This window comes from Heterodontus francisci, chromosome 4 (assembly GCF_036365525.1).
Source record: "Heterodontus francisci isolate sHetFra1 chromosome 4, sHetFra1.hap1, whole genome shotgun sequence".
In the NCBI taxonomy this organism is placed as follows: Eukaryota; Metazoa; Chordata; class Chondrichthyes; order Heterodontiformes; family Heterodontidae; genus Heterodontus; species Heterodontus francisci.
The window spans coordinates 75,611,267-75,635,757 of record NC_090374.1 but is presented as its reverse complement, the minus strand read 5'-3'; the positions used below and the strand labels follow the sequence as shown (position 1 = coordinate 75,635,757).

The following is a 24,491-nucleotide window of genomic DNA, read 5'->3' as shown; positions in this document are numbered from 1 at the left end:
TGCAGAGCTTTAATGGAGACTTGTTGCTTCAGCTTGCACATGCTAACTGAATGAGCAGAACTGAATCACGTGATAGTGCATCACTTCCTGTGATGACATACAGATTAGCATAAATATATATTTAAATGATTATATTTAACATATTTACAAATATACTATCACAACACCACTTTCCACCTTCTGCCACCTGAATAACTACCCTTTACTCTCATTCTGTTTTCTGTCTTGAAGCCAGCACACAACCCATTCTGCCTTTTGTCCCGACTCTCAATTCTTTGACCGTATTTTTCTTTTCTAGATGTTCTTCTATTCTGTCCTTTAGTAGAGATTCCATTAGTTTTTCTACTGCCGATGTTCAGCAGACTGGTCCACAATTTCCTGGGCATTCTCAGTCCCTGTTCTTAAATGCAGGAATTACATTAGTTATCCAGACTCTACATTGAGCTTAACAATTTCAGATCATGATTTCTGCCCCCATTTTTTCAGACAACAGCTGTTGGTAATGATCCTGCTATTCCCATTTAAACCTCCTCTCGATCTATCATTTGTTACTTTACTAGTCCCATTACTATCCACTTTTACATTGCACTATCATCCCTTTTGCCATTTATTCTCTCCTGCCTTCCAGCCTATCACATACCTTCCCTTTATCTTTCCTCCTCTCCCCCCTTCCTTGCCTCTCTACTGGCTTAAAACCTGTTATATGTCTAACGTTTCCAGTTCTGATCAAAAAACATTGACCTAAAACGTTAATCTTTTTTCTCTCTCCACAGATGCTGCCAGACTTGCTGAGTATTTCCAGTATTTTCTGTTGTTATTTCAGATTTCCAGCATCCACAGTACTTGACTTTTGAGATAGTGGTTGACTAAAATTTTCCATGAAAGCACAGTGGAAAAAAAATTAACTACTCCTTAGGGATGTTCAAGGTCAAAGGTTGATAATCTTTCCAGTCTGACTCAATTGAGCTAAATACACTTTGGTGCTGTATGTGTGGCCACTTTCCAGACAATCTTTCTTTCTTTTTATCAGCGATTTATCTTCTTAATAGAGTTTGAAGTGATCAAATTGGTTTGTATTTATAAATGATGTTATCATATAAATAATAAAATATTTCACTGCATCTTTCTTAAGGATTTTTACTATCTTTTATCTATACAGTTACAGCAATTTTATCAAATGTATAATACATTAAAATCCTGGATATTGCCTTGGCTTTCTGTAATCTGGACACTTGCTTCTGATCAAATCTTAGCCTTGACACTTCAGATGTCACACTTCAGGGTAACCTTTGACTCACCATGATCAACTCCACAAGCAATCTATTAGTATGATAAATACTTAAAACTGATCAGCTATAACATAGGTTGGAATGTGTTATATGGCAGTTTTGTATTTAAAGCAGTATATTTTTATTTGAAAAAATGTTCATCCTGTAAGTTGAACTGCCGATCAAAATGGCAGGTACATTTGGGTTTACTCCACTCAAATTTGTGCCTCATTCAATTCATAAAATCAGAGAATCCTAGAAATTTACAGGACAGAAGGAGGCCATTCAGCCTATCGTGTTCGAGCCGGCTGACGAGAGGCCATCCAACCTAATCCCCCTTTCTAGCTCTTGGTCCGTAGCTATGTAGGTTACGGCACTTAAGTGCATATCCAAGTACTTTTTAAATATTATGAGTGTTTCTGCCTCTACCACCCTTTCAGGCAGTGAGCTTCAGATCCCTTCTGGGTGAAAACATATCCCCTCATATCTCCTCTAAACCTTCTACCTCTTACCCTAAATCTATGTTCCCTGGTTATGGACCCCTTAAACTGAAACTGAACAATCAGTGCATAAGCTCCATTGACATTAAGTTTCAAACTTCTCAAGCAGCTAAAAAGCTGTTTAATCAGCATTTCTTCCAAGCAGAACTTAAGTACAGCTTGCAGTCAGAACGCTCAAGCAATGGCTTTGCAAACCGTTTGCAAACTCTGTTTATTTGAATTGTGAACTTACTGTCCTCTTCACCAGGCTCAGATCCAGAAAGTCGCCCACAAGTAAAATAAGACTTCATAGACAAAGATTCTGTATGCATGAGCCTCGCCAGTGGAGGCATGGATCAAACACAGGGGTAAAACCTACAATCACCTTTAGCAAGACTCCACACCGGCAGCAAAGCAACATGATATTGCCCCTATAAATTGCCTCTATAATCATCATTCATAACCCACTAACAAATTCACCAGAACACGTAATTCAGAAACATTCCTTTCAAGCAGTTAATGAGTGAATCAACTGGAATAAGGATTGAAAAGTTAGACTAGCTGCGGAATGTACATTATTAATGCAAAATAGCTCAATAACAGTGGAGAACATCCTGATGTACAGACCAGACTCTGGATGTATTAGTCGTCACTGTAATGGCATAAGGTAGCCCCAGAAATGCAATGGAGCAGAAATACAAGGCAACAATATTACTATGAATTATCAGGATATAAGTGACAATAATGAATTAATTGTTGCTAAAGATGGATGTGAAAATGGGTAAACTCATATGCAGAATTGTTAGTCTGGATGTATCAAGCAAGGCAGTAAAGTGAAAATTGTAATTGTGTGCATTACATCATTAATACCATGATGGGAAAAGGAATATATTACAGGAAGGAATTTCCATGGGCCAAATCAACCTCCCTTAATTCCCCACTGCTGTTTTCTTTAAAGGCTAACCTGAATATAAATGAAAATCATAATGCAGATGCTGGAGCAGCTCGTGCTCAAGAAGAAAAATTGCTGAGTTGTTTTTGAGAAAAAGTTGGAAGGTAAGGAGTTTGAGGATAAGGTAGAACTTACTGCTGGAGAAGATACTGAGGGATAGGATCTATTCCCATTTGGAAGAAAATGGGCTCATCAGTGATAGGCAACATGGTTTTGTGCAGGGAAGGTCATGTCTTACCAACTTAATAGAATTCTTTGAGGAAGTGACAAAGTTGATTGATGAAGGAAGGGCTGTCGATGTCATATACATGGACTTCAGTAAGGCGTTTGATAAGGTTCCCCATGGCAGGCTGATGGAGAAAGTGAAGGCGCTTGGGGTCCAAGGTGTACTAGCGAGATGGATAAAGAACTGGCTGGGCAACAGGAGACAGAGAGTAGCAGTAGAAGGGAGTTTCTCAAAATGGAGACGTGTGACCAGTGGTGTTCCACAGGGATCCGTGCTGGGACCACTGTTGTTTGTGATATACATTAATGATTTGGAGGAAAGTATAGGTGGACTGATTAGCAAGTTTGCAGACGACACTAAGATTGGTGGAGTAGCAGATAGTGAAGGGGACTGTCAGAGAATACAGCAGAATATAGATAGATTGGAGAGTTGGGCAGAGAAATGGCAGATGGAGTTCCATCAGGGCAAATGCGAGGTGATGCATTTTGGAAGATCCAATTCAAGAGTGAACTATACAGTAAATGGAAAAGTCCTGGGGAAAATTGATGTCCAGAGAGATTTGGGTGTTCAGGTCCACTGTTCCCTGAAGGTGGCAACGCAGGTAAATAGAGTGGTCAAGAAGGCATACGGCATGCTTTCCTTCATCGGACGGGGCATTGAGTACAAGAGTTGGCAGGTCATGTTACAGTTGTATAGGACTTTGGTTCGGCCACATTTGGAATACTGCGTACAGTTCTGGTCGCCACATTATCAAAAGGATGTGGATGCTTTGGAGAGGGTGCAGAGGAGGTTCACCAGGATGTTGCCTGGTATGGAGGGCGCTAGCTATGAGGAGAGGTTGAGTAGATTAGGATTATTTTCATTAGAAAGACGGAGGTTGAGGGGGGACCTGATTGAGGTGTACAAAATCATGAGAGGTATAGACAGGGTGGATAGCAAGAGGCTTTTTCCCAGAGTGGGGGTTTCAATTACTAGAGGACACGAGTTCAAAGTGAAAGGGGAAAGGTTTAGGGGGGATATGCGTGGAAAGTTCTTTACGCAGAGGGTAGTGGGCACCTGGAACGCATTGCCAGCGGAGGTGGTAGATGCGGGCACGATGGAGTCTTTTAAGATGTATCTAGACAGATACATGAATGGGCAGGAAGAAAAGAGATACAGAACCTTAGAAAATAGGCGACATGTTTAGAGAGAGGATCTGGATCGGCGCAGGCTTGGAGGGCCGAAGGGCCTGTTCCTGTGCTGTAATTATCTTTGTTCTTTGTTCTTTCTTTGTTTATATTATGCACCATAGCGTTCATTTACCATATGATTTCCAAGATACATTAAACCAACATGCCCACATATATTGATTATGTACAGTTACGGACATTATATTGTATGTAATGACAATCCAGCGATGGATTAATCTGAACATACCATTTTCTGTTTTCACAGAACAATGAGAACAGAATCACTCCAAAGTTTGTCTTATAATTCATTTGAGGGATGTGGGCATTGCTGGTAAGGCCAGCATTTATTGCCTATCCCCAGTTACTCTGGAAATTGTAGTGGTGAGTCGCCTTCCTGAACTGCTGCAGTCCGCGTGATATAGGTACACCCACAGAGCTGTTAGGAAGGGAGTTCCAGGACTTTGATCCAGCGACAGTGAAGGAACAGCAATATAGTTCCAAGTCAGGATGGTGTGTGACTTGGAAGGGAACTTGCAGGTGGTAGTGTTCCCAGGTGCCTGTTGCCCCTGTTCTTCTTGGCAGTAGAGGTCACGGGTTTTGGAGGTGCTGTGGAAGATGCCTTGGTGAGTTGCTGCAGTACGTCTTGCAGATGGTATACTTTACAGCCACTGCACGTTGGTGGTGGAGAGAGTGAAGGTTTAAGGTGATGGATGGGGTGCCGACCAAGTGCACTGTTTTGGCCTTTGTAGATGGTGGACAGGCTTTGGAGAGTCAGGAGGTGAGTTATGTGCCACAAAATTCTCAGCCTCTGACCTGTTCTTGTAGCCACAGTATTTATATGGCTGGACCGGTTAAGTTTCTGGTCACTGGTAAACCCCAGGATCTTGATAGTGGGGAATTCAGTGTTGGTAATGCCATTGAATGTCAAGGGAGATGGTTAGATTCTCTCTTGTTGGAGATGGTCAATGCCTGGCACTTGAGTGGTGCGAATGCTATTTGCCACTAATCAGCCCAAGCCTGGATGTTGTCCAGGTCTTGCTGCATCTGGACATGGGCTACTTCAGTATCTGAGGAGTCGCGAATGGTGCTGAACAAATGCACTAGACTCTTGCACAGCCTTGCCCAGTGCCCTTTCTTGCCACACACTTGCAGTTGTCCATGTAAGCAGGTTAATTTCTCTGTTGGTATAACAGTCCACACTTGCCACATATCTTGCTCTGCTGAGGTGATCTGGTTACCTCGCCTATGGTCGTCATTCCATGAGTTTGTATACACTGCCTACTTGTGGCAATGTCCTCAAATTTCCTGCCTTCTCTCAGGACACTTTCTATATCATACCCTTTTTCTTTGTCTAGCAGCTCTTTCTGAAAAGCTTCTATTGGGGTAAATGCAATTCCATAATCCTTTTGGATTTCTCCACTTCCGAAAAATCACAGACTTTTCCTGCTTACAAATTGATCAATGGTCTCCTTCGACTGCTGCCTATACAGAATTAGTTCAAGATCATGAATCCAAAAATTAATCTTGACCTCCAGCTGGTCCTCCAGTGTAGTCCAGAGTCTCACTGGCTCTGTCTGGTCCACTTCAGATAATCCCGAGGTGTTGATACAATACAGCCCCTCATTGCCTATCGCAATGTTTATTTTGATTGCTTGCTTATCCAGCTGTTAGACAGCAAGGTCCAAAAATACAACTCCATTTGTTACTTGAAGAGAAGGACTTCATGGAGGAGAACTTGGGCTTTCAAACTCATTGATGGCTATTTGATAGTCATAGTCCAAATTACTGGTCTGCCCTTAGCTGGAGCTTCCCCCTTTAAATTATTCCTTTTTCTTTTGGGTCGTACTGAGATTTTCCCTGAAGGGAAAGAAAAAACTGCAGATCTCCTCTATGCACAGATTCGGACTTCAACCACACCACAGGCTGGTGTTCAGTGCTTGCAGCTTGCAGCGCGAGCTTTCTGCCTGCAATCAGGATGCTCCACCCACAAAGTGGCTATGGCGGGTAAACACACAGTGCGCAATGGCGGTACTGCTCCGTTGCCCCAACGTGAACAGACTCTGCTTGCCTTTCCCGAGCCCAATTCTTGCCTTTTCTCACTGACAACAATCGAAATAACAACCCCCGTTCGTGTACTCACTTACTCTTGAGCATCCAATTCAATGGATGGTCATCAAATTTGACAGTGTTGTATCATTGCTGCTACCTCTGATGGACTTAAATGGGAGAAATCGCTGTCCCTGATGAACGTCGTTGCAGAGCCACTCTGCGATACTGCTACTCCAATATGTTCTGCTACCTCCAAACTGTGGTCTTTAACTACACCTCGACACTACCAGACTGTGGATGGTGTGTCCAGAACTAAAAAAACTTCAGAAGCCACAAGCTGCCACCATATTATGTTATTGCTTCCTTCAGCAATATGGTACAAAACAATCTTGAGTTGAAAGGTAATCAATTTGTGGGTTCTTTATTATTAATTATGAGGTTTACAAGAGAGCTCTATACTATATGTGCATCTAGGTAACAAACACAATTCCAACAGATCTGTCATGTGTTGGTTGACGTCACTTCCTATGATGATATGTGAATTATTCAGACTGTTAAAATGATATCACAACACAGACACTCAGCATCACTCAGGCACAGACACACAGCAGCATTCAGTACAGACAGCACCACTCAGTAGAGATAGTCAGAACCACTCAATACAGTCAGCACCACTCAGCACGGACAGTCAGCATCTCTCAGTATGGACACTCAGCAGCAGTCGGCACAGTCAGCACCTCCCAATACAGTCAGCACCACTCAGCATAGACTGTTAACACTACTCAGTACAGACATTCAGCACCACTCAATTACCTTCCCTCCATCATCAGATCAGCAATGGAGATGTTTGCTGATGATTGCACAGTGTCCTGTTCCAGTCACAACTCTTCCTATAATGAAGCAGTCTGTGCTCACATGCAGCAAGACCTGAACAATTAGGCTTGGATTGATAAGTGACAAGTAACATTCATCCCACACAAGTGCCAGGCAATGACCGTCTCCAACAAGAGAGAATCTTCCTTTGAACTACCTTCAACAGCATTACCATCAACAAGAACATCCTGTGGGTCAACAATGACCAGAAACCGAACTGGAGCTGTCACATAAATACTGTGGCTATAAGAGCAAGTCAGAGGCTGTGAATTCTGCAGTGAGTAACTCAACTCCTGACTCGCCAACCCCTTTCCAGCATCTACAAGGCACAAGTCCAGAGTGTGGTGGAATACTCTTCACTTGCCTGGATGAGTGTAGCTCCAACAACACTCAAGAAGCTCAAATCATCCAGGACATAGTAACCCCATGAATGAATTTTTAAAAAACTCAGCAGAGCACAAAAGGTTACTACTCAGCCAATTGTGACAGTGTCAGCTCAAAGGAAGATTTATCCATTTAGTGCCATTCCTCATATTCTTTTCCTATAACCTTTTAATTTTTTTTCTTTTTCAAATATTTATCCAGTTATAAAAGCAGTTATGGATTCAGCTTCCGTCACAATTTCTAATATGACATTCAATGCCTAATAACTCGAGTCTCCCATTATGACTTAGTTGTATGAAAATAATGGGCTGCACACTTCCAAATTAGGGCGGCACAGTGGCGCAGTGGTTAGCACCGCGGCTTCACAGCTCCAGCGACCCGGGTTCAATTCTGGGTACTGCCTGTGTGGAGTTTGCAAGTTCTCCCTGTGTCTGCGTGGGTTTCCTCCGGGTGCTCCGGTTTCCTCCCACAGCCAAAAGACTTGCAGCTTGATAGGTAAATTGGCCATTATAAATTGCCCCTAGTATTGGTAGGGGAATATAGAGACAGGTGGGGATGTGGTAGGAATATGGGATTAGTGTAGGATTAGTATAAATGGGTGGTTAATGGTCGGCACAGACTCGGTGGGCCGAAGGGGCTGTATCTCTAAATCTAAATCTAACGATGAGGGGAAAATAAGGTCCCAGAATTTTTACACTGTTTTGCAGCTGCAAGCATTCTCAAAACATGAAGTAGGTGAAAGGCTAATAAGGATGATAGCTAAGAGCTCAAGGTACTTGGCATCGCGTGACTCACACTTTGGTAATAGTTTGTTTATGGAAGTATATTGCCTGGTATGTATCATAACCTGTAAATAAATGTTTGGTGCCTCTAATTTTTTCCACATTGCTAAGATGAAATTTAGCAATGTAAAATTGAGACATTTTGATGAACTCTGTTTAATTACTGAGTAACAACAGCTTATTGTTCCTGTAAATGGTGAGGAAGCTTAGCACAAAGAATTTCTGGAATCACATCAGTTATTATTATCACATCAGAAGCTTATTATCTATATTGAAAATGGTAATCTGTTGACCTTGTGCAAATGACTGACAACGCTTTTCAAGTCTCTGACTTTCATGATCTGCACCTGCCTTTAAACTAATCTGGGGAAAGGAGGCTGAAATAACCTGAAATAATCTCTGGGAAATAGTTATGGTTATTTTCCTCTTCATTAGCTTTTTATGTTTCCCATTTTGAAAAGGTTTTATACTTTGTGTAGTATATTTTTGCAAGTATAATTTTTATTCATGTTCAGTGATGAAGCTTTCAACCATCAAGGAGGTTGTAGAACAGCTTTCAACATACAGCTATACCCAAACTGTTCCAATAGCCTGCATGCCTTGTGCAGAAAGAGACATCTCAGCATGCTTTAATCCCCAGAGCAGGGGATTAAAGAGTAATAACCATAGCAAGAGGAGACAGGGAAAGAGGGGTATGTACAGTTAAAGAGAAGGATCTTTGTGAGGCTTCTAAAAACAGGGAGCGAGGTAGGTGACAAGACAGAGGAGCATGCAAGGGATGCAAGTGGAGATTGCTGAGCTAGGGCAAGGTGCGGCCATGGAGGGATTTGAGAAAAGGATAAGGATAGTAAAATTGATTTGCTGGGGCATAGAGAGCATACCGAGACCTTCATTAAAATAGCAGACAAATGAGTTTCATATAAATGCATCAATGAATGCATTCATCACTAATTTTAACCCAATGGTAACTGGATGCAAAATTTGAAACTGCGGTGCCCATTTTTTGGGGCACTATGAGTGCCCTTACAGGTCCGAAATGGTGTCTGTGATGCATGGCACACTTCTGGGGCATGTCATGCCGGATGCCATATTGGTAAGGGTGTTAGCGCGCTTAGTGAGCATCCGCTTGAAGTATGCAGAGTTGGGAGATCATGACTTCAATCAGCATGTAACACTGATTTGACGCCAACACTGCCATTTTGGAGGTCAATGTTCCAGCTAACACTGTCTCTTAAACTCACAAAGCTTAACATGCGATCAGCAGCAGCAAACACACTCACCTCATCTGCACTATTTAAAGGTATCATCAGCTACTTTTAGCTTAGTTGCTGATTGTTTTTTCTTGGCTGTTTTTATGATTGTGTAAGTGTTTTTGGTGCTTTCTAGAGTTCGTTAAAGTCACTAAAGTCTACAGGAAGTGGTGTGACAGGTGCTGAAGGACATTGTTCTGACTTCAAGGATTCTGCACAAACCAGTTGCTCCCAGACATTAGTGCTGTAGTAGGAATTTCCCTTGGAATACAACACGACTTGAAGAATGAACAGAGGTGACACAGAGCAGGAGGAGCTGCTAGTAAAGGCAGGAGGAGATGCAGAAAGGCTCTCAGCAGGAGGCCATATGTGCCATGGGTATGCAGGGAATAATTCTGCTACTTGAACCTCAGTGAGGAACAGTGTGTGTGATGTCTGTGCTTCAGTAAGGACATCGTCACTGAAATCTACCACCTGCTGCAGTCACAACTACAATCTCACAGCAGGGTGAGAACCACATTGCCAGTGGCTATGAAGGTGACCATGGCCATGAACCTCTATGCATTGGGCTCCATCCAGGCTGGAGCTGCAGATATTAGCAACATCTCCCAGTTTCCCATCCACTGTTCCACTGAGGCTCTGTATTCCCAAGGGAGCAGAATACATTTGTTCTTCTTGTCAGAGAGAATGAGGCAGAGCGAGCATGCATCTTTGCTAGGATTGCATAGGTGACATTGACTGCATGCATGATGCTTTGAGGGCACTACATGTCAACTCTGAGATGTACTGCAACTGAAATGCATTCCAATCCCTCAGTGTCCACCTGGTGTGTGACCATAGGCAGCAAGCCATGCAGGTCAATGCTCGGTATCTTGGTAACAGTCATGATGCCTTCATTCTGCGACAGACAGCTGTCCCAGCTGGATTTGAGTTACCAAAGTGTGGCAATTGGATGACAAGGGCTATCCGCTGATGACACGGCTCATGACTCCGGTGCACAACCCACATACACATAGGCAGCACACACACAATGAAAGCCATGCTGCCACATGAAATGTAATAGACCAAACCACTGGCATGCTGAAACAACACCTCCACTGCCTGGACTGCTCTGGAGGAGCCCAGCAGTACTCGGCAGAGTGGATCTAAATATTTGTAATGGCCTGCTCGGTATCATGTGGCCACAGCCCTTGACACTAGTTATACTAGGTGCAGCTAAGGAGGAGGAAGGGGAAGAGGAAGGGAGGAGCCAACCAACATAGTTCTGGTCGGGCTGACCATGATTGACTCATCTGACTGCAATAACAGTAATTGCCATGCCAATTCCCCATTCATTAACAGTCCCACTCTTTGGGCTAAATTGCAAAATGGCAGCGGTCCCACCTGTGACATCAGCAGCCGTGCCACCGCAATGACACAGCGGGCGGCCATCTTGCATAAAGACGGCAGCCTTTCCCATAAATCACGTGGCGGGGCAGCATTGGTAACACCGTTCACGGCGTTACCTGATGTCGGAGCAGGTGCTGGCGCGCCTCAGCACAGCAAGGGGATCCAGGAAAACAGTGTGAATCATACCCATCTCTGTCCTCCTTGGACTTTCGGCTTCCCTGAAAAGGTAAAGTTTGCCTATTTGGGCTAAGAATTGATAATGCCTGCATTAACTCTATGGTAGGGATTGATGTTGGTCTCACAACTTTTCAAAAAGTGTGAACCATCATAACTATACCAACACCATTGAAGCAGCCTGTACTGGCCCCCCGACAAAAAAATAACTATACACTTGTAGAGCTACACCCTACACACACACACACACACAATCCACCTGCAGAGCTCACACACACACACACACACACACACAATCCACTTGCAGAGATCCCCCGACACACACACACACACTCACACTCAACTTGCAGAGCTCACACACTCACACATACAATCCACTTGCCCTGGATGCTGGCTACTCATGCCTGGTGTCTCACCACGTGCAGATCCTCCCTGTAAGCTATCCTCTAAATTGCGCACAGTGATAGTATCTGAGCGTGTGCTATCACATGATGGTGTTTCTTCATCATCAGTATCTTTGTGCTCTTCCACCTTTTCCTCTTCCACCATTGCCTGGCCAGGTTGCAGATTGTTGGTATCTGAGAGGCAAAAGACACAAGGGTATGGTTGTAATGAGGGGTTGGCAGGGGGAGAAGGGAAACAAGAGATGCATGCCTACACTACCTGCAGCTTTGAAATCAGAAGTGATTGCGGAATGGGGAGGAAGTGGGATGTGAGAAAGAGGATTAAGCATGAGGATACCATCATCTTCTATGCTTCCAGGCCTGCCACTGGCCACAACCTCAGCAATGACGACTCCAGCAATGGCGAGCACCATCTCCTCCAAGGAGGTAAGGACATGCAGGTGCACCTCTCATCAGCCTGTTAGTTCATGCTAAGAGTGAGAGAGCGGTGAGGCACAGGGAGCTAGTTAGTGAACACCTGGCGGGGATTTTCTTACTTTATTATTTTCTTTTATCTGCTGATTTTTATTTTTTCTCTAACATTTAAGTCTATCTACTAAGTAGAAGCTAAAATACCAGTAGTCGGTAGGTGGTTGCTTGTTTGGTCATTCTATTTATAGCCATTTTATTGTGTTTATTTAACTTCTAATTTTAGTGCAGTAAATAAATAATTTGAGGCATGGCAGGGCTGATCATACCTGTCAAATGCACATCCTGTGGCATGTAGGGACTCCAGGACCCTACCCATGTCCTGGACAACTACGCGCTGAATTCTATAGGCCTGCCGCCGAAATCCAATTCAAAAATCCAGATCAAAATCCAGCCTTACATGTGCAGAAAATGTGAACAAATGCAAAAACTCTTGGAACTCAAGGTTGAGAGATACATGGATAGCACGTTTCAGGAGATGGTCACCCTGCAGCTTAATAGAGAACATGTAGAGAGGGACTGGGTTGCTGCCAGACAGACAAGAAAGACAAAGCAGGTAGTGCAGGAGTCCCGGGAGGGCATCCCACTTTCTAACCGGTATTCAGCTCTGCGTACCAATGGGAGAAAGGGTTCCTCTGGAGAGTGCAGCGAGAGTCATGACCAGGGCACCATGGCTCAGCTGTGCAAGGCGGGAGGAGAAAAGACAGGAAAGCAATAGTGGTAGGGGATTCTATAGTTAGGGGCAGTTCACCACCAGCTTCTCAAGGGCAATTAGAGATGGGCAATAAAATGCTTGCCTTGCCAGTGACGCCCACATCACCTGAACGAATATAAAAAAAAGACACGTATTTCTGTGGTCACAGACATGATTCCAGGATGGTATGTTGTCTTAAATAAAAACAAGAAATGCTGGAACCACTCAGCAGGTCTGGCAGCATCAGTGGAAAGAGAAGCAGAGTTAACGTTTCGGGTCAGTGACCCTTCTTCGGAACGGACAAATATTAAAAATGTCACAGGTTATAAGCAAGTGAGGTGGGGGTGGGGCAAGAGATAACAAAGGAGAAGGTGTAGATTGGACAAGGCCACATAGCTGACCAAAAGGTCATGGAGCAAAGGCAAACAATATGTTAATGGTGTGTTGAAAGACAAAGCATTAGTACAGAAAAGGTGTTAACGGATTGAATATTGAACAGCAGCAAGTGCAAACATGAAAAAAAAACAGTGGGTAAGCAAACTGAACAAACTAAGATGAAAAGAAATAAATGCAAAAAAAAGATTGTAAAGAATGTAAAAAAGAAAAAAAGAAAAAACAACTAAAAATGAAAGTAAAATGGGGGGCTGTCATGCTCTGAAATTATTGAACTCAATGTTCAGTCAGTATGTTGTCTTCCTGTGCAAGGGTCATGGATATCACCGAGTGGCTACAGAGCATTCTGGGGGGGCGAGGATACACAGCCAGAGGTCATGGTTCACATTGGTACCAACGAGATAGGTAGAAAAAAGGGATGAGGTCCTGCAGGCTGAGTTTAGGGAGTTAGGAAAGAGATTAGCAAGCAGAATCTCAAAGGCAGTAATCTCCAGATTACTCCCAAGGCCACATGCTAGTGAGTATAGAAACAGGAGAATACACCAAATGAATGTGTGGCTGGGGAGATGGTGCAGGAGGGAGGGCTTCAGATTTCTGGAGCATTAAGACCGGTTCTGGGGAAGGTGAGACCTGTACAGGCCGAATGGTCTACACCTGAACAGGACTGGGACGAATATCCTTGCAGGAAGGTTTGCTAGTGCTGTTGGGGATGGCTTAAACTAGTTTGGCAGGGGGATGGGAACCTGAGGGCAGTTCAGATAGGACAATTTCAGGGGAGGGAACAGGAAGCAGAAAATTAGCAGGTGACTTGGAAAGACGGAAGAAGCAAAGGTTAAAAAATGTACAGCACAGGAATTTGGCAGTGTTGAAAGGTATTTATTTAAATGCAAGGAGTATAGCAAATAAAGATGGTGAGCTGAAGGCATGGAAACTTGGCTTATAGAGGGGCAAAAATGGCAGCTCAATGGCAGCCTGGGTATACAGTTTTCAGGCAAGATAGAAAGGGGGATAAAAAGGGGCTGTAACATTATTGGTTAAAGAATCAATTACAGCTGTGAGGTGGGATGATATGCTAAATGAATCATCAAATGAGGTCATATGGGTTGAGCTCAGAAATAAAAAAGTGGCAGTCACACTACTAGGAGTGTACTATAGACCCCAAAATAGTGAAGAGATAGAAGAACAAATATGTAGGCAATAATAGTTGGGGTTTTCAACTACCCGAATGTCAACTGGGATACAGTGTTAAGGGCACAGAGGGCACAAAATTCTTGAACTGCATTCAAGAGAACTTGTTTAGCCAGCACATAACAAGCCCAAAGAGAGGCAGCACAATTCTAGATTTAGTCTTAGGAAATGAAGCTGGGCAAGTGATGAAGTAGCAGTGAGTGACCATTTTGGAGATAGTGACCATAATACAGCTAGATTTAGCATTAGAATAGAAAAGGACAAAGATAGAACAGGAGTAAATGTTCTAAATTGGGGGAAGGCAAATTTTACGAAGCTGAGAGGTGATCTGGCGAAAGTGGACTGGATACAGGTACTTGAAAGAAAATCAGTGGCAAGCCAGTGGGAGGCATTCAAAAGTGAGATTCTACAGGCACAGCGTAGGCATGTCCCAACAAATCCAAAGCCCTCTGGTTATCTAGAAGAAGACAGTCACAAAAACACTTTAGAAAGCCTAGAGGAAGTAGAAAGTACAGGGGTGAAGTAAAAAAGGAAGTTAGGAAAGCAAAGAGAGGATAAGAAAAAATATTGGCAGGAAAAATCAAGGAAAATCCAAAGATGTTTTATCAGTACATTAAGAGCAAGAGGATAACTCAGGAAAGGGTAAGGCCTATCAGAGATGTACAAGGTAACTTATGTATGGATGCAGAAGATGTGGGCAGGGTTCTTAATGAGTACTTTGTCTCTGTCTTCACAAAGGAGAGGGTTGAGGCAGACATTCTTGTTAAAGAGGAATGTGAAATATTAGATACGATAAGCATAATGAGACAGGAGGTACTAGAGGGTCTGAAATCCATGAAAGTGGACAAATCACAGGGCCGGATGGATTGTATCAGAGGCAGTTAAAGGAAGCCAGGGAGGAAACAGCAGATGCTCTGAGGATCATTTTCAACTCCTCACTAGATACAGGCAAGGTCCCAGAGGATTGGAGGTCTGCAAATGTTGTACCATTGTTTAAAAAGGGTGCGAGGGATAGGCCAAATAATTAAAGGCCAGTCAGTCTGACCTTGGTGGTGGATAAATTATTAGAATCAATTCTGAGAGATAGGATAAACTGTCACTTAAAAAGGTACAGATTAATCAGGAATAGTCAGTATGGATTAGTTAAGGGAAGGTCATGTCTAACCAAATTAAATGAATTTTTTGAGGAAGTAACAAGCAGAATTGATGAGGGTAGTGTAGTGGATGTTGTTCTACATGGATTTTAGTAAGGTATTTGACAAGGTTCCACATGGCAGACTGGTCAGAAAAGGAAAAGCCCATGGGATACAGGGGAATGTGGCAGGTTGGATCCAACATTGGTTCAGTGACAGGAAACAAAGGGTAGTAGTCGACGGCTGTTTTTGCGAATGGAAAGCGGTTTCCAGTGGCGTTCCACAGGGTCCCTTGCTGTTTGTGGTATATGTTAATGACTTGGACTTAAATCTGAGAGGCATGATTGGGAAATTTCTGATGACATAAAAATTGGCCGTGCAGTTGATAGTGAAGAGGATCGCTGTAGATTCCAGAATGATATCAATGGTTTGGTTGAGTGGGTGGAAAAGTGGCAAATGGAATTCAATCCGGAGATTGAATGGGCGGCACAGTGGCGCAGTGGTTAGCACCGCAGCCTCACAGCTCCAGGGACCCGGGTTCGATTCCGGGTACTGTCTGTGTGGAGTTTGCAAGTTCTCCCTGTGTCTGCGTGGGTTTTCTCCGGGTGCTCCGGTTTCCTCCCACAAGCCAAAAAAGACTTGCAGGTTGATAGGTAAATTGGCCATTATAAATTGTCACTCGTATAGGTAGGTGGTAGGGAAATATAGGGACAGGTGGGGATGTTTGCTAGGAATATGGGATTAGTTTAGGATTAGTATAAATGGGTGGTTGATGTTCGGCACAGACTCGGTGGGCCGAAGGGCCTGTTTCAGTGCTGTATCTCTAATCTAATCTAATCTAAAAAAAAAGTGTGAGGTACTGCATTTGGGGAGGGCAAACAAAGCAAGGGAATATACAATAAATGGGAGGATATTGAGAGGGGTAGAGGAAGTGAGAGACCTTGGAGTGCATGTCCCCAGGTCACTGAAGGTGGCAGGACAGGTAGATAAAGTGGTGAAGAAGGCATATGGAATGCTTTCCTTTATTGGCTGAGGTATAGAATACAAAAGTAGGGATGTAATGCTGGAACTGTTAAAACGCTGGCCAGGCCACAGCTGGAGTATTGCGTACAGTTCTGGTCACCACATTACAGGAAGGTCATAATTGCTCTGGTGGGAGTACAGAGGAAATTTACATGAATGTTGCCAGGGCTGGAAAATTGCAGCTATGAGAAAAGATTGGATTGGCTAGGTTTTTTTCCTTAGAACAGAGGAGACTAAGGGGTGACTTAATTGAGGTGTCCAAAATTATGAGGGGCCTAGATAGAGTAGACATAAAGGACCTGTTTCCCCTAGCGGAGAGGTCAATTACCAGGAGGTAATTTAAGGTGATTGGTAGAAGGATTAGAGGAGACATGAGGAAGAACTTTTTCACTCAGAGGGTGGCAAGTGTCTGGAATTCGCTGCCCAGATCGGTGGTGGAGGCAGAAACCCTCAACTCATTTAAAAGATACCTGGACTTGCACTGAAGTGCTGTAACCTGCCAGGCTACAGACCAGGAGCTGGAAGGTGGGATTAGAATGGGCAGCTAGTTTTTTAAGCTGGCACAGACACGATGGACTGAATGGCCTCTTTCTGTGCCGTAACTTTTCATTAGTGCTATGGTTCTATGCTGCCTCCAGTTATGCGCCACCTTATCCTGCAAGGGAGAAGGAAGTGTGTCAGTGAGCATGGTGCAATGTGTTTGGGTGATGTCGCTGTGATGGTTGAATAACTAGCAGAATGTGAGATATGAGTATGAGGTTTGCAGTAGTGCTAAGTGTGTGAGGGTGAGGTGCAGCTATGAATGTTAGCTAAGAGTCCTGATTGATCGAGATTGTTTGTAGGTGAGTGATGAGAGTGTTATGCATTGAGCAGTGCCTGAGGCTTATGGTGCAATTGGTGGGATATGGCTCATGTGAGATCATTGAACCTGCAGCACAGCACGCAGGTCCTCAGATCTAGACTTCTAGCATTGATCGCCACAACTATCTGGTCCCCCTGCCTTCCAAGCGTTTGTTTGGAGAGCCAACTGGCCCATGTGGACACAGCACTCTGTCCTTCTTTCCATCTCATCTGCCAAGGCCTGCAGTGCAGTCTCTGAGAACCATGGAGCATGATCTCTCCCATGTTGTGTCAATATTCAGTCTTTTTCCATGTCAGAATAACTTGTACAAGGAATTCCACCACCTGCTGCAGCCACAATGCACCTCCCCTTTGAGAGATGCAGACTGGCTTTAAGTAGTGCATGCTAGCTTTAACTCATGTTCGCCTCTCCTAATTTTGGGTCCCCTTACTGATGCATACAGCAACTCAACCACACGGCTAGCAATGGCTGCACACTGCAATCATGATAATAAGCAGGCAGCCCAAAGTTGGCGTGCTGCATGCTTCACTTCACTTAGCATGATCACACATTACCAATCCTGTGACTGTTTTTGGGGGCTCTCCTATTTAGACACCTGTAAATACCCAGGGGACATGTGTTGGGAAAGAAGAATGACAAAGAAGTCATTTAATTAAGTGGAGAAATGGTATTAAGCAGCAAGAGTGACAGTTGAAATGACAGGTTAAAAATATGGGTAGTGACCCCCACATCAGAACTCAGTTCTGCAGATAGATCCATAACTGACATGTTAATCTGTCCTTTTCTTTTTCAGATTCTGACAGTCTCATGTGTATTCCCAGTATTTTCTCCATTATTTCCAGTTTTTTCCTTTTATCTCGAGAGCAGTCTATGACTTATTTTCCAGTGACTGGGAGAGGATTAGAGGAATTAAAATAAAATATGCAAGAGTTTTTTTATTATAGATAGCACATAATGTTTTAACCTGACATTTCTTCCTCATTGATACTGAGGGCCTGTATGACACCTCCAAACCCAGCAGATTGAAATTCGATTTGAGAAAAGTCGCATTTCATTAAAAGGGTCGAGAGAAAAATGTAAGATACAGAACAAACCATGCATTTCTCTTATTCATTCCCATTCATTCATAAATCCTAAAACTTATTGCAGCCTGTCCTCTCTTGGCGCCAATGCTACTTCAATTGCCCCCTTTTTGGCATCCTATTAAAAAATTGTTTCATTTTTGGGGGAAATTTCTCTTGTGTTGGCCCATTTCCATGGCTGCCTAGGGTCTTTGTTCCTGTTGAGGTCTGAAAAGGGGGAATGGGTAGTTTCTGTTTAGTTCGGGTTGTGCTGGAGGATACTTTACTAATCTTCCCTTTGTCCCAGAGGACACTCCTGCCTGCAGGTATTTGTGCAGACTCTACCGCACTCCCCTGTGGCACTTCAACTAGGTGAGGCATCATCTTCACAGGTTCTCTGCCCCCTAGAGGTCTTTCTTTGTCTGTGCAGGTTCCTGTAAATGCTGTTAGCAACTCCGTTGGGGTGCTTCTAGTGCCTGCATTTACACTGGAGGATGTGAGGTCTAACTTTTCACATTTTTAGGGGTTGGCTGACCGGACAGTAGGAGTTTTCATCCAGAATTCCCCCTGGACTTCCTTTAACCTGCCCTCTTGGTCAATTTTTCCCCTTCCCTGTCTAACTTTTTCCCAGCCTTGTGCCTGCCTGTCCCCTTTTGTTCTTGGCGGAGGTTCCTTAGAGTCCACCAACCCTCTACTAGAGGGGCCTCCTAATACCAGTACAGGACTTAGAGGTGCAGGTTTCACTGTAGGTTGGGGTGTCCCCTCAACCTGGCACATGTGGCAACTCCTGCAGTACTCCACCACATCTTTGTGGAATTTGGCTAGTCAAACGGCTGTCTTATGCGGGCTTTGGACTTTCGTATACCAGCACGTACAGCCACTGTAGTCTCGTGGGCCCTTCTTAATATTTCTCACCGGTACATCTGTGGCACCACTAACTGGTGAACTACTGTCCACTTCCTGCTCTCAGGTCTGTGAGGAGAACTTCATTTCCTCATCAGTACCTCATTCTTTAAATAGTAGCAATCAGGGACTCCCTCTGCTTCACTTTCAGACTTGGCAGCCTGTGCTACCTCTCACAATACTGGGTTGGTCGCTGAGCCTCAGCTAGGGAAAGTCCATTTAATTCATTCCCTGGATTTCCTAACTTTCCAAAGAAAGTCGTGGACAGGCAGACCTCATGGTCATCTGCCTGCAGTGCCAATGCAGTCTCTTCTGGGGGGAGCTGGTTTGATCATGGCCTGATCCTCTACACATTCAGGGAAACTGCAGGAGTCCATCTCCCGCCACTGCCCTGTCTCTTGACCTCCTGTGGTCTTTCTTTCACTACTAGGGGGGGCGACCACGTTCACCCCCACCAGATCATTACCTAGCAGCAGGTCAACCCCGTCCACAGGCAAACTAGGAACAATCCCTACGGTCACCGGTCCCAAAACTAGGTCGTACTCCAGGTGCATCCGATGTACAGGTACAGTCATACACTGCCCTCCAATACCATTCACCACGATTCTGGTGTTCACTGCACTCCCTGGGGAAAAGGTCAACCCTTTTCCCAGTAAAAAGGATCTAGAGGCCCCTGTGTCCCTGAGAATTACTATGGGCTTGCTTGTCCACTCGAGGGGTATGGGGTTACTTTGCCTTCAGACACAAAACCTTGATAACCTTCAGGAATCCTATTAAATTTTCTTGCAGCCGTAAACTTCCTGGGTCTTACTCTTACTGCAGTTAAAGTCACAGCTTTCTCTGCTGTGCTTTCCATCAGGTTCCTGTCTTCACTGAGTGGATGTGCCCTGATTAAACCTACAGGTTTTCCCTTTAGTTTCCAGCAGTCAGCTTTTAAATGCCCTTCTTTATTACAATGGAAGCACACAGGTCTCCGGGTCTCACTCTTGATCAGAGCACCTTCCTTTTGGCCAGAGGAGGGCCGCTTGTGTCTCCTGTTTTCCTTTCTCTCCCAGGACTGCTTCTCTGCTCCTTCATAGGCAGTGTTTTTAAACTTATCCCAAGTTACTTCACTCTGGCTTGGGGAGCCACCAGCTTCAGTCGCAGACATGTTAGTATTCAAGCACACACAACCACAAGAAAACTTGTATTGAAATCTTGCTCTTCTTGATTGGGAACATTTTGATTTCCCACTTCCAATTTCTCTCGTTTGTCTGTGGGTATAATTCCGGATGCTAGCACCCAAATTTCTTTTATGACCAGGTGAGAAAGAGGTCTAGGGTTCCCTTTCAGCCTTCACCTGGTCTTACTGGAACAGGGTTTTATTTTTAAACGCATTGTGTTTTTAGCTCCCACTTGGTGAATCCTTATTCACCACTTTCCAATTCTAAGGCAAAGAAACCAGCACAAACAGGCTTTCTTCGAAGAAAAGTTGAAATTTATTAAACTTAAACTCTAATTCGGTTAATGCCTACGGATACACGACGTGCCCACGCTAGTATGTATACACAATACACACATGCAAGAGACAGAAAAGAACAGAAGAAAAATGAAGTGGAAAAATTTGAGGCAATATCTGAAGAGTTGTTGTTACGGTTCTTCAAGCTCACTGAAGAGTCCTTGATTGTAGATAAATCTTGCTATTCGTTGGGGCCCAGAATTCTTCTTAAACCTTGTCACTGTAGGAGACTTTTCTCTCTTGGGGTTCATGTGTCTTCAGTGGATTCAGAGGCTTGTGAGAAAGATATGGGAGCAGACAGGAGAGATCTTCTCAATCCGGGAACAAACTGCTTTCTGCCCAAATTGTTTGTACAAATTCAAAAACTCAGGTTGCCCAGCAGTTTAGTCATGTGACTAGCTGATTTGATCATGTCCGTTTGTGTATTCGGCCATCTTAGCAGTCAACCTGGAATGCGAGCTCCCCCACCTTCAACGTCTGGCGATCAAAAGTCCATTGTGAATTGAATGCCAGGGAATGGCTGCTTTGTCCTTCGAAACACTGACCGTTAATATGCAAATATATTTTCCAGCCACGGCTGATCTGTTTAACAAGTCCTTTCTTTACTCCAGTAACAGTTTAAAATCAAGGTTCATGACAAAATTAATGTGCCTCATTCTTGGCAGGTGGGGGCCTAGCATGACAATGTTTATTTTCTATTGATTTATGTTGAAGATCTGGGCTGAATTTTACCAACCCCTCGACGCCGTGGGTCACGGCACAGGGGCCGGTAAATTTCTGCGGGGGAGAGGCCTGCCTCAACCCACGACGCCACAAATTACTGGCAGCAGGCAGAGCTCGGTGCGGCCCTCTCGCCACTCAGCGGCAGCACCCCAATTACAATATGTAAAACAGTACTTACCTCGGCAGATTATGCAGCCTGCCATCTCTTGTGCACACTTCCGGATTTTTCGTTGAACGGACGGCTGTCGGGCAGAAGGTAATTTCTGATATTCAGGGGTCTCACCCTGCATACTGCAAGGGAAGGGGGTATGTTCCGGGGTCTCACCCTGCATACTGCAAGGGAGGGGGAGTGATATTCAGGGGGTCTCACTCTGCATTCTGGAAGGGAAGGGGGTATGTTCCGGGGTCTCACTCTGCATTCTGGAAGGGAAGGGGGTATGTTCCGGGGTCTCACTCTGCATTCTGGAAGGGAAGGGGGTATGTTCCGGGGTCTCACGCTGCATTCTGGAAGGAAAGGGGGGGATATTCAGGGGTCTCACTCTGCATTCTGGAAGGGAGGGAGTGGGGATATTCAGGGGTCTCACTCTGTATTCTGGAAGGGAGGGAGTGGGGATATTCAGGGCTCTCACTCTGCATTGTGGAAGGGAGGAAGGGGGGATATTCAGGGGTCTCACTCTGTATTCTGGAAGGGAGGGAGTGGGGATATTCAGGGCTCTCACTCTGCATTGTGGAAGGGAGGGAGGGGGGATATTCAGGGGTCTCACTCTGCATACTGGAAAGGGGGGGGTGATATTCAGGGGTCTCACTCTGCATTCTGGAAGGGAAGGGGGGATATTCAGGGGTCTCACTGCATTCTGGAAGGAAAGGGGGGATATTCAGGGGTCTCACTCTGCATTGTGGAAGGGAGGGAGGGGGGATATTCAGGGGTCTCACTCTGCATACTGGAAGGGAGCCACTGCGATTCCGCCCTCCGTAATGGTTGGCAGTTCTGTGCCATTGATTGCCTGTCATTGAAGGAGCAATGGCACTCGAGTCACTCTGTATGTGGGGAGAGTGTCAATTTCTTCAGCACTTTCTGCTTTGCCCCACTCTTCAATAGTGAGGTATTTCTTTGACAGCTGTCAGGAAGCAGGTACTCGGGCGCTTTAAATACGGCCCCAGCACCTGCTACACAGCTGTCAAAAGGTTCCTCACTGTGCCAGATGTCCCACCTCTCCCCACGTAATATGGGGGAGGGGGGCAGCTCGGCGCAGTGATGCTAATGAGCTCGCGCAAAATATTGCAAGGGCTCGGCTGCCACCTCTAAATGCGGGCACCCCGCTGAGTTCAAAGGGCCACGGAGCGCAGCGCCTGAATAAAATTCAGCCCTCTATTTTAAGACATCTGCCATTTCCTGACCTTTTAATTTATTTTTTACATAATTTATCTCCTAAAGGATCCATGAAGTCTTTAACACCTAGGGTACAAACTCTGATTGTCAAATTTCATGGTTACCTCCAGACTTGACTATTGGCACGTGCATCAGAAGTGCTATGAAACAACAATCACAGACTAACTCTGAAGAGTTATGAAAAATGGACTTTGCCTTGGAAAAAAATCAACCTTTATTTTAAAAAGTGAGCAATGGTCCAAAATGGCCACTGAAGAAAAAGGGGATTGGCTTTTTGTGTATTCAAACAGTCTTACAAAGACAAAGGACAAATCTTCAAAGCCAAAAGCTGTTAATGAAACTCATCTTCCACCTATCCTAAAAACATTCCAGAATTGAATGTCTTCTTCTGAAACAAAGGAGTTGAGAAGTAGCCACATCCTGGGCCATTGTGCAATCACCATGAGAAAGAGAGGAGAATGTGTCCTACCAGGTGGTGAAAAGTGACACAGTTTCACCTAAAAAAAGATAGCCAGAGAGAGAGAGGGACTAACCCAAAAGGTGAAGCTACTTGTAACAGCGGGAATTCCAGCAAGCCAGAAAGCACATGCCCTGCTGAAAAAATCCAACATCTACATTATACAGCTGTGAGAGCCAGAAGTAAGTCACCATTTTCAACAGAACCTTCAATCAAGAGAGAAATCTACAATCATCTCAAGCCTGCATCCATCTAGAACTTGATTCTCAAGAGAATTCAACAGGTTTTTCGTAACCTTTCTTCACTAAAACTACCACCCTCTTTCCCTTCTCTATCTGTTTCTTGTGTGTGTGTATGTGTGTGTGTGTATGTGTGTGTGTGTATGTGTGTATGTGTGTGTGTGTGTGTGTGTGTGTGTGCGCGTGCGAGCGAATGTGTGAGTGGATGCGGTTGCAACAATTTCGGGATAAAGCATATCGATCTATGAACATTGAACTTTCTGTTTTAAAAATCTACAAGAAAACGTGTCGCTCTCTGGTTATTTGAAAAATAAAACACCAAGGGGTTAACGCTAATACAAATACACTTACTGCAGTCAGGTGGGGAGTTGAACAATGGAAACCATCCACGTCACACCACGTGGCCGTAACACTATTCCCATGTACTCCTGGCCAGACTCCAAAATTCTACCCTCCATAAATTTGAAGTTATCCAAAACTCTGCTGCCCATGACCTAAATTGCACCAAATGATGTTCACCCCTGTGCTCACCCACCTACACTGGCTCCTGATTAAACAGGCCCCTCCTGATCTCTGTAATCTCCTCCAGCCACATAACCCTCTGAGATATCTGCACTCCTCTAATTTTTGCCTCTTTGAGCATTCCTGATATTAATCACTCCAACATTGGTCCACGTGCCCTCAGCTGCCTGGACACTAAACTCTGGAATTCCCTCCTAAAACCTTTCTGCCTATCTACCTCGCTTTCCTCCTTAAAGACACTTCTTAAAACCTACCTCTTTGACCAAGATTTTGGTCATTAGACCTAATATCTCCTTATGTGGCTTGATGTCATATTTTGTTTTATAATGCCTCTGTGAAGTGCCTTGGAACGTTTTATTACATTAAAGGAGCTATATAAACACAAGTCATTGTCAATGAATGCTGACTGCTTGTATTCATCTTTGGTGGGTACCAATTTTACTCAGATTTATTTTAAATACAGGAATGTAGTTAACAGTTTGCATGTGAACATTGCCAATAAGAAATTAAGCTCTTCTGTCTCTCTTTAAAATAGCTA

At 44.3% G+C, this 24,491-nt stretch overlaps 1 protein-coding gene across 1 annotated transcript in view; it reads right to left on the bottom strand.

Annotated features, from left to right (window-relative positions):
* rhobtb3 (Rho related BTB domain containing 3) overlaps positions 1–24,491 on the bottom strand; it is a 145,607-nt gene that overhangs the window by 96,953 nt on the left and 24,163 nt on the right. The window contains exon 4 of the mRNA XM_068029003.1: positions 11,412–11,573. Within this exon, the coding sequence (XP_067885104.1) occupies positions 11,412–11,573 (162 nt within the window). The remainder of the gene's footprint in view (positions 1–11,411; positions 11,574–24,491) is intronic.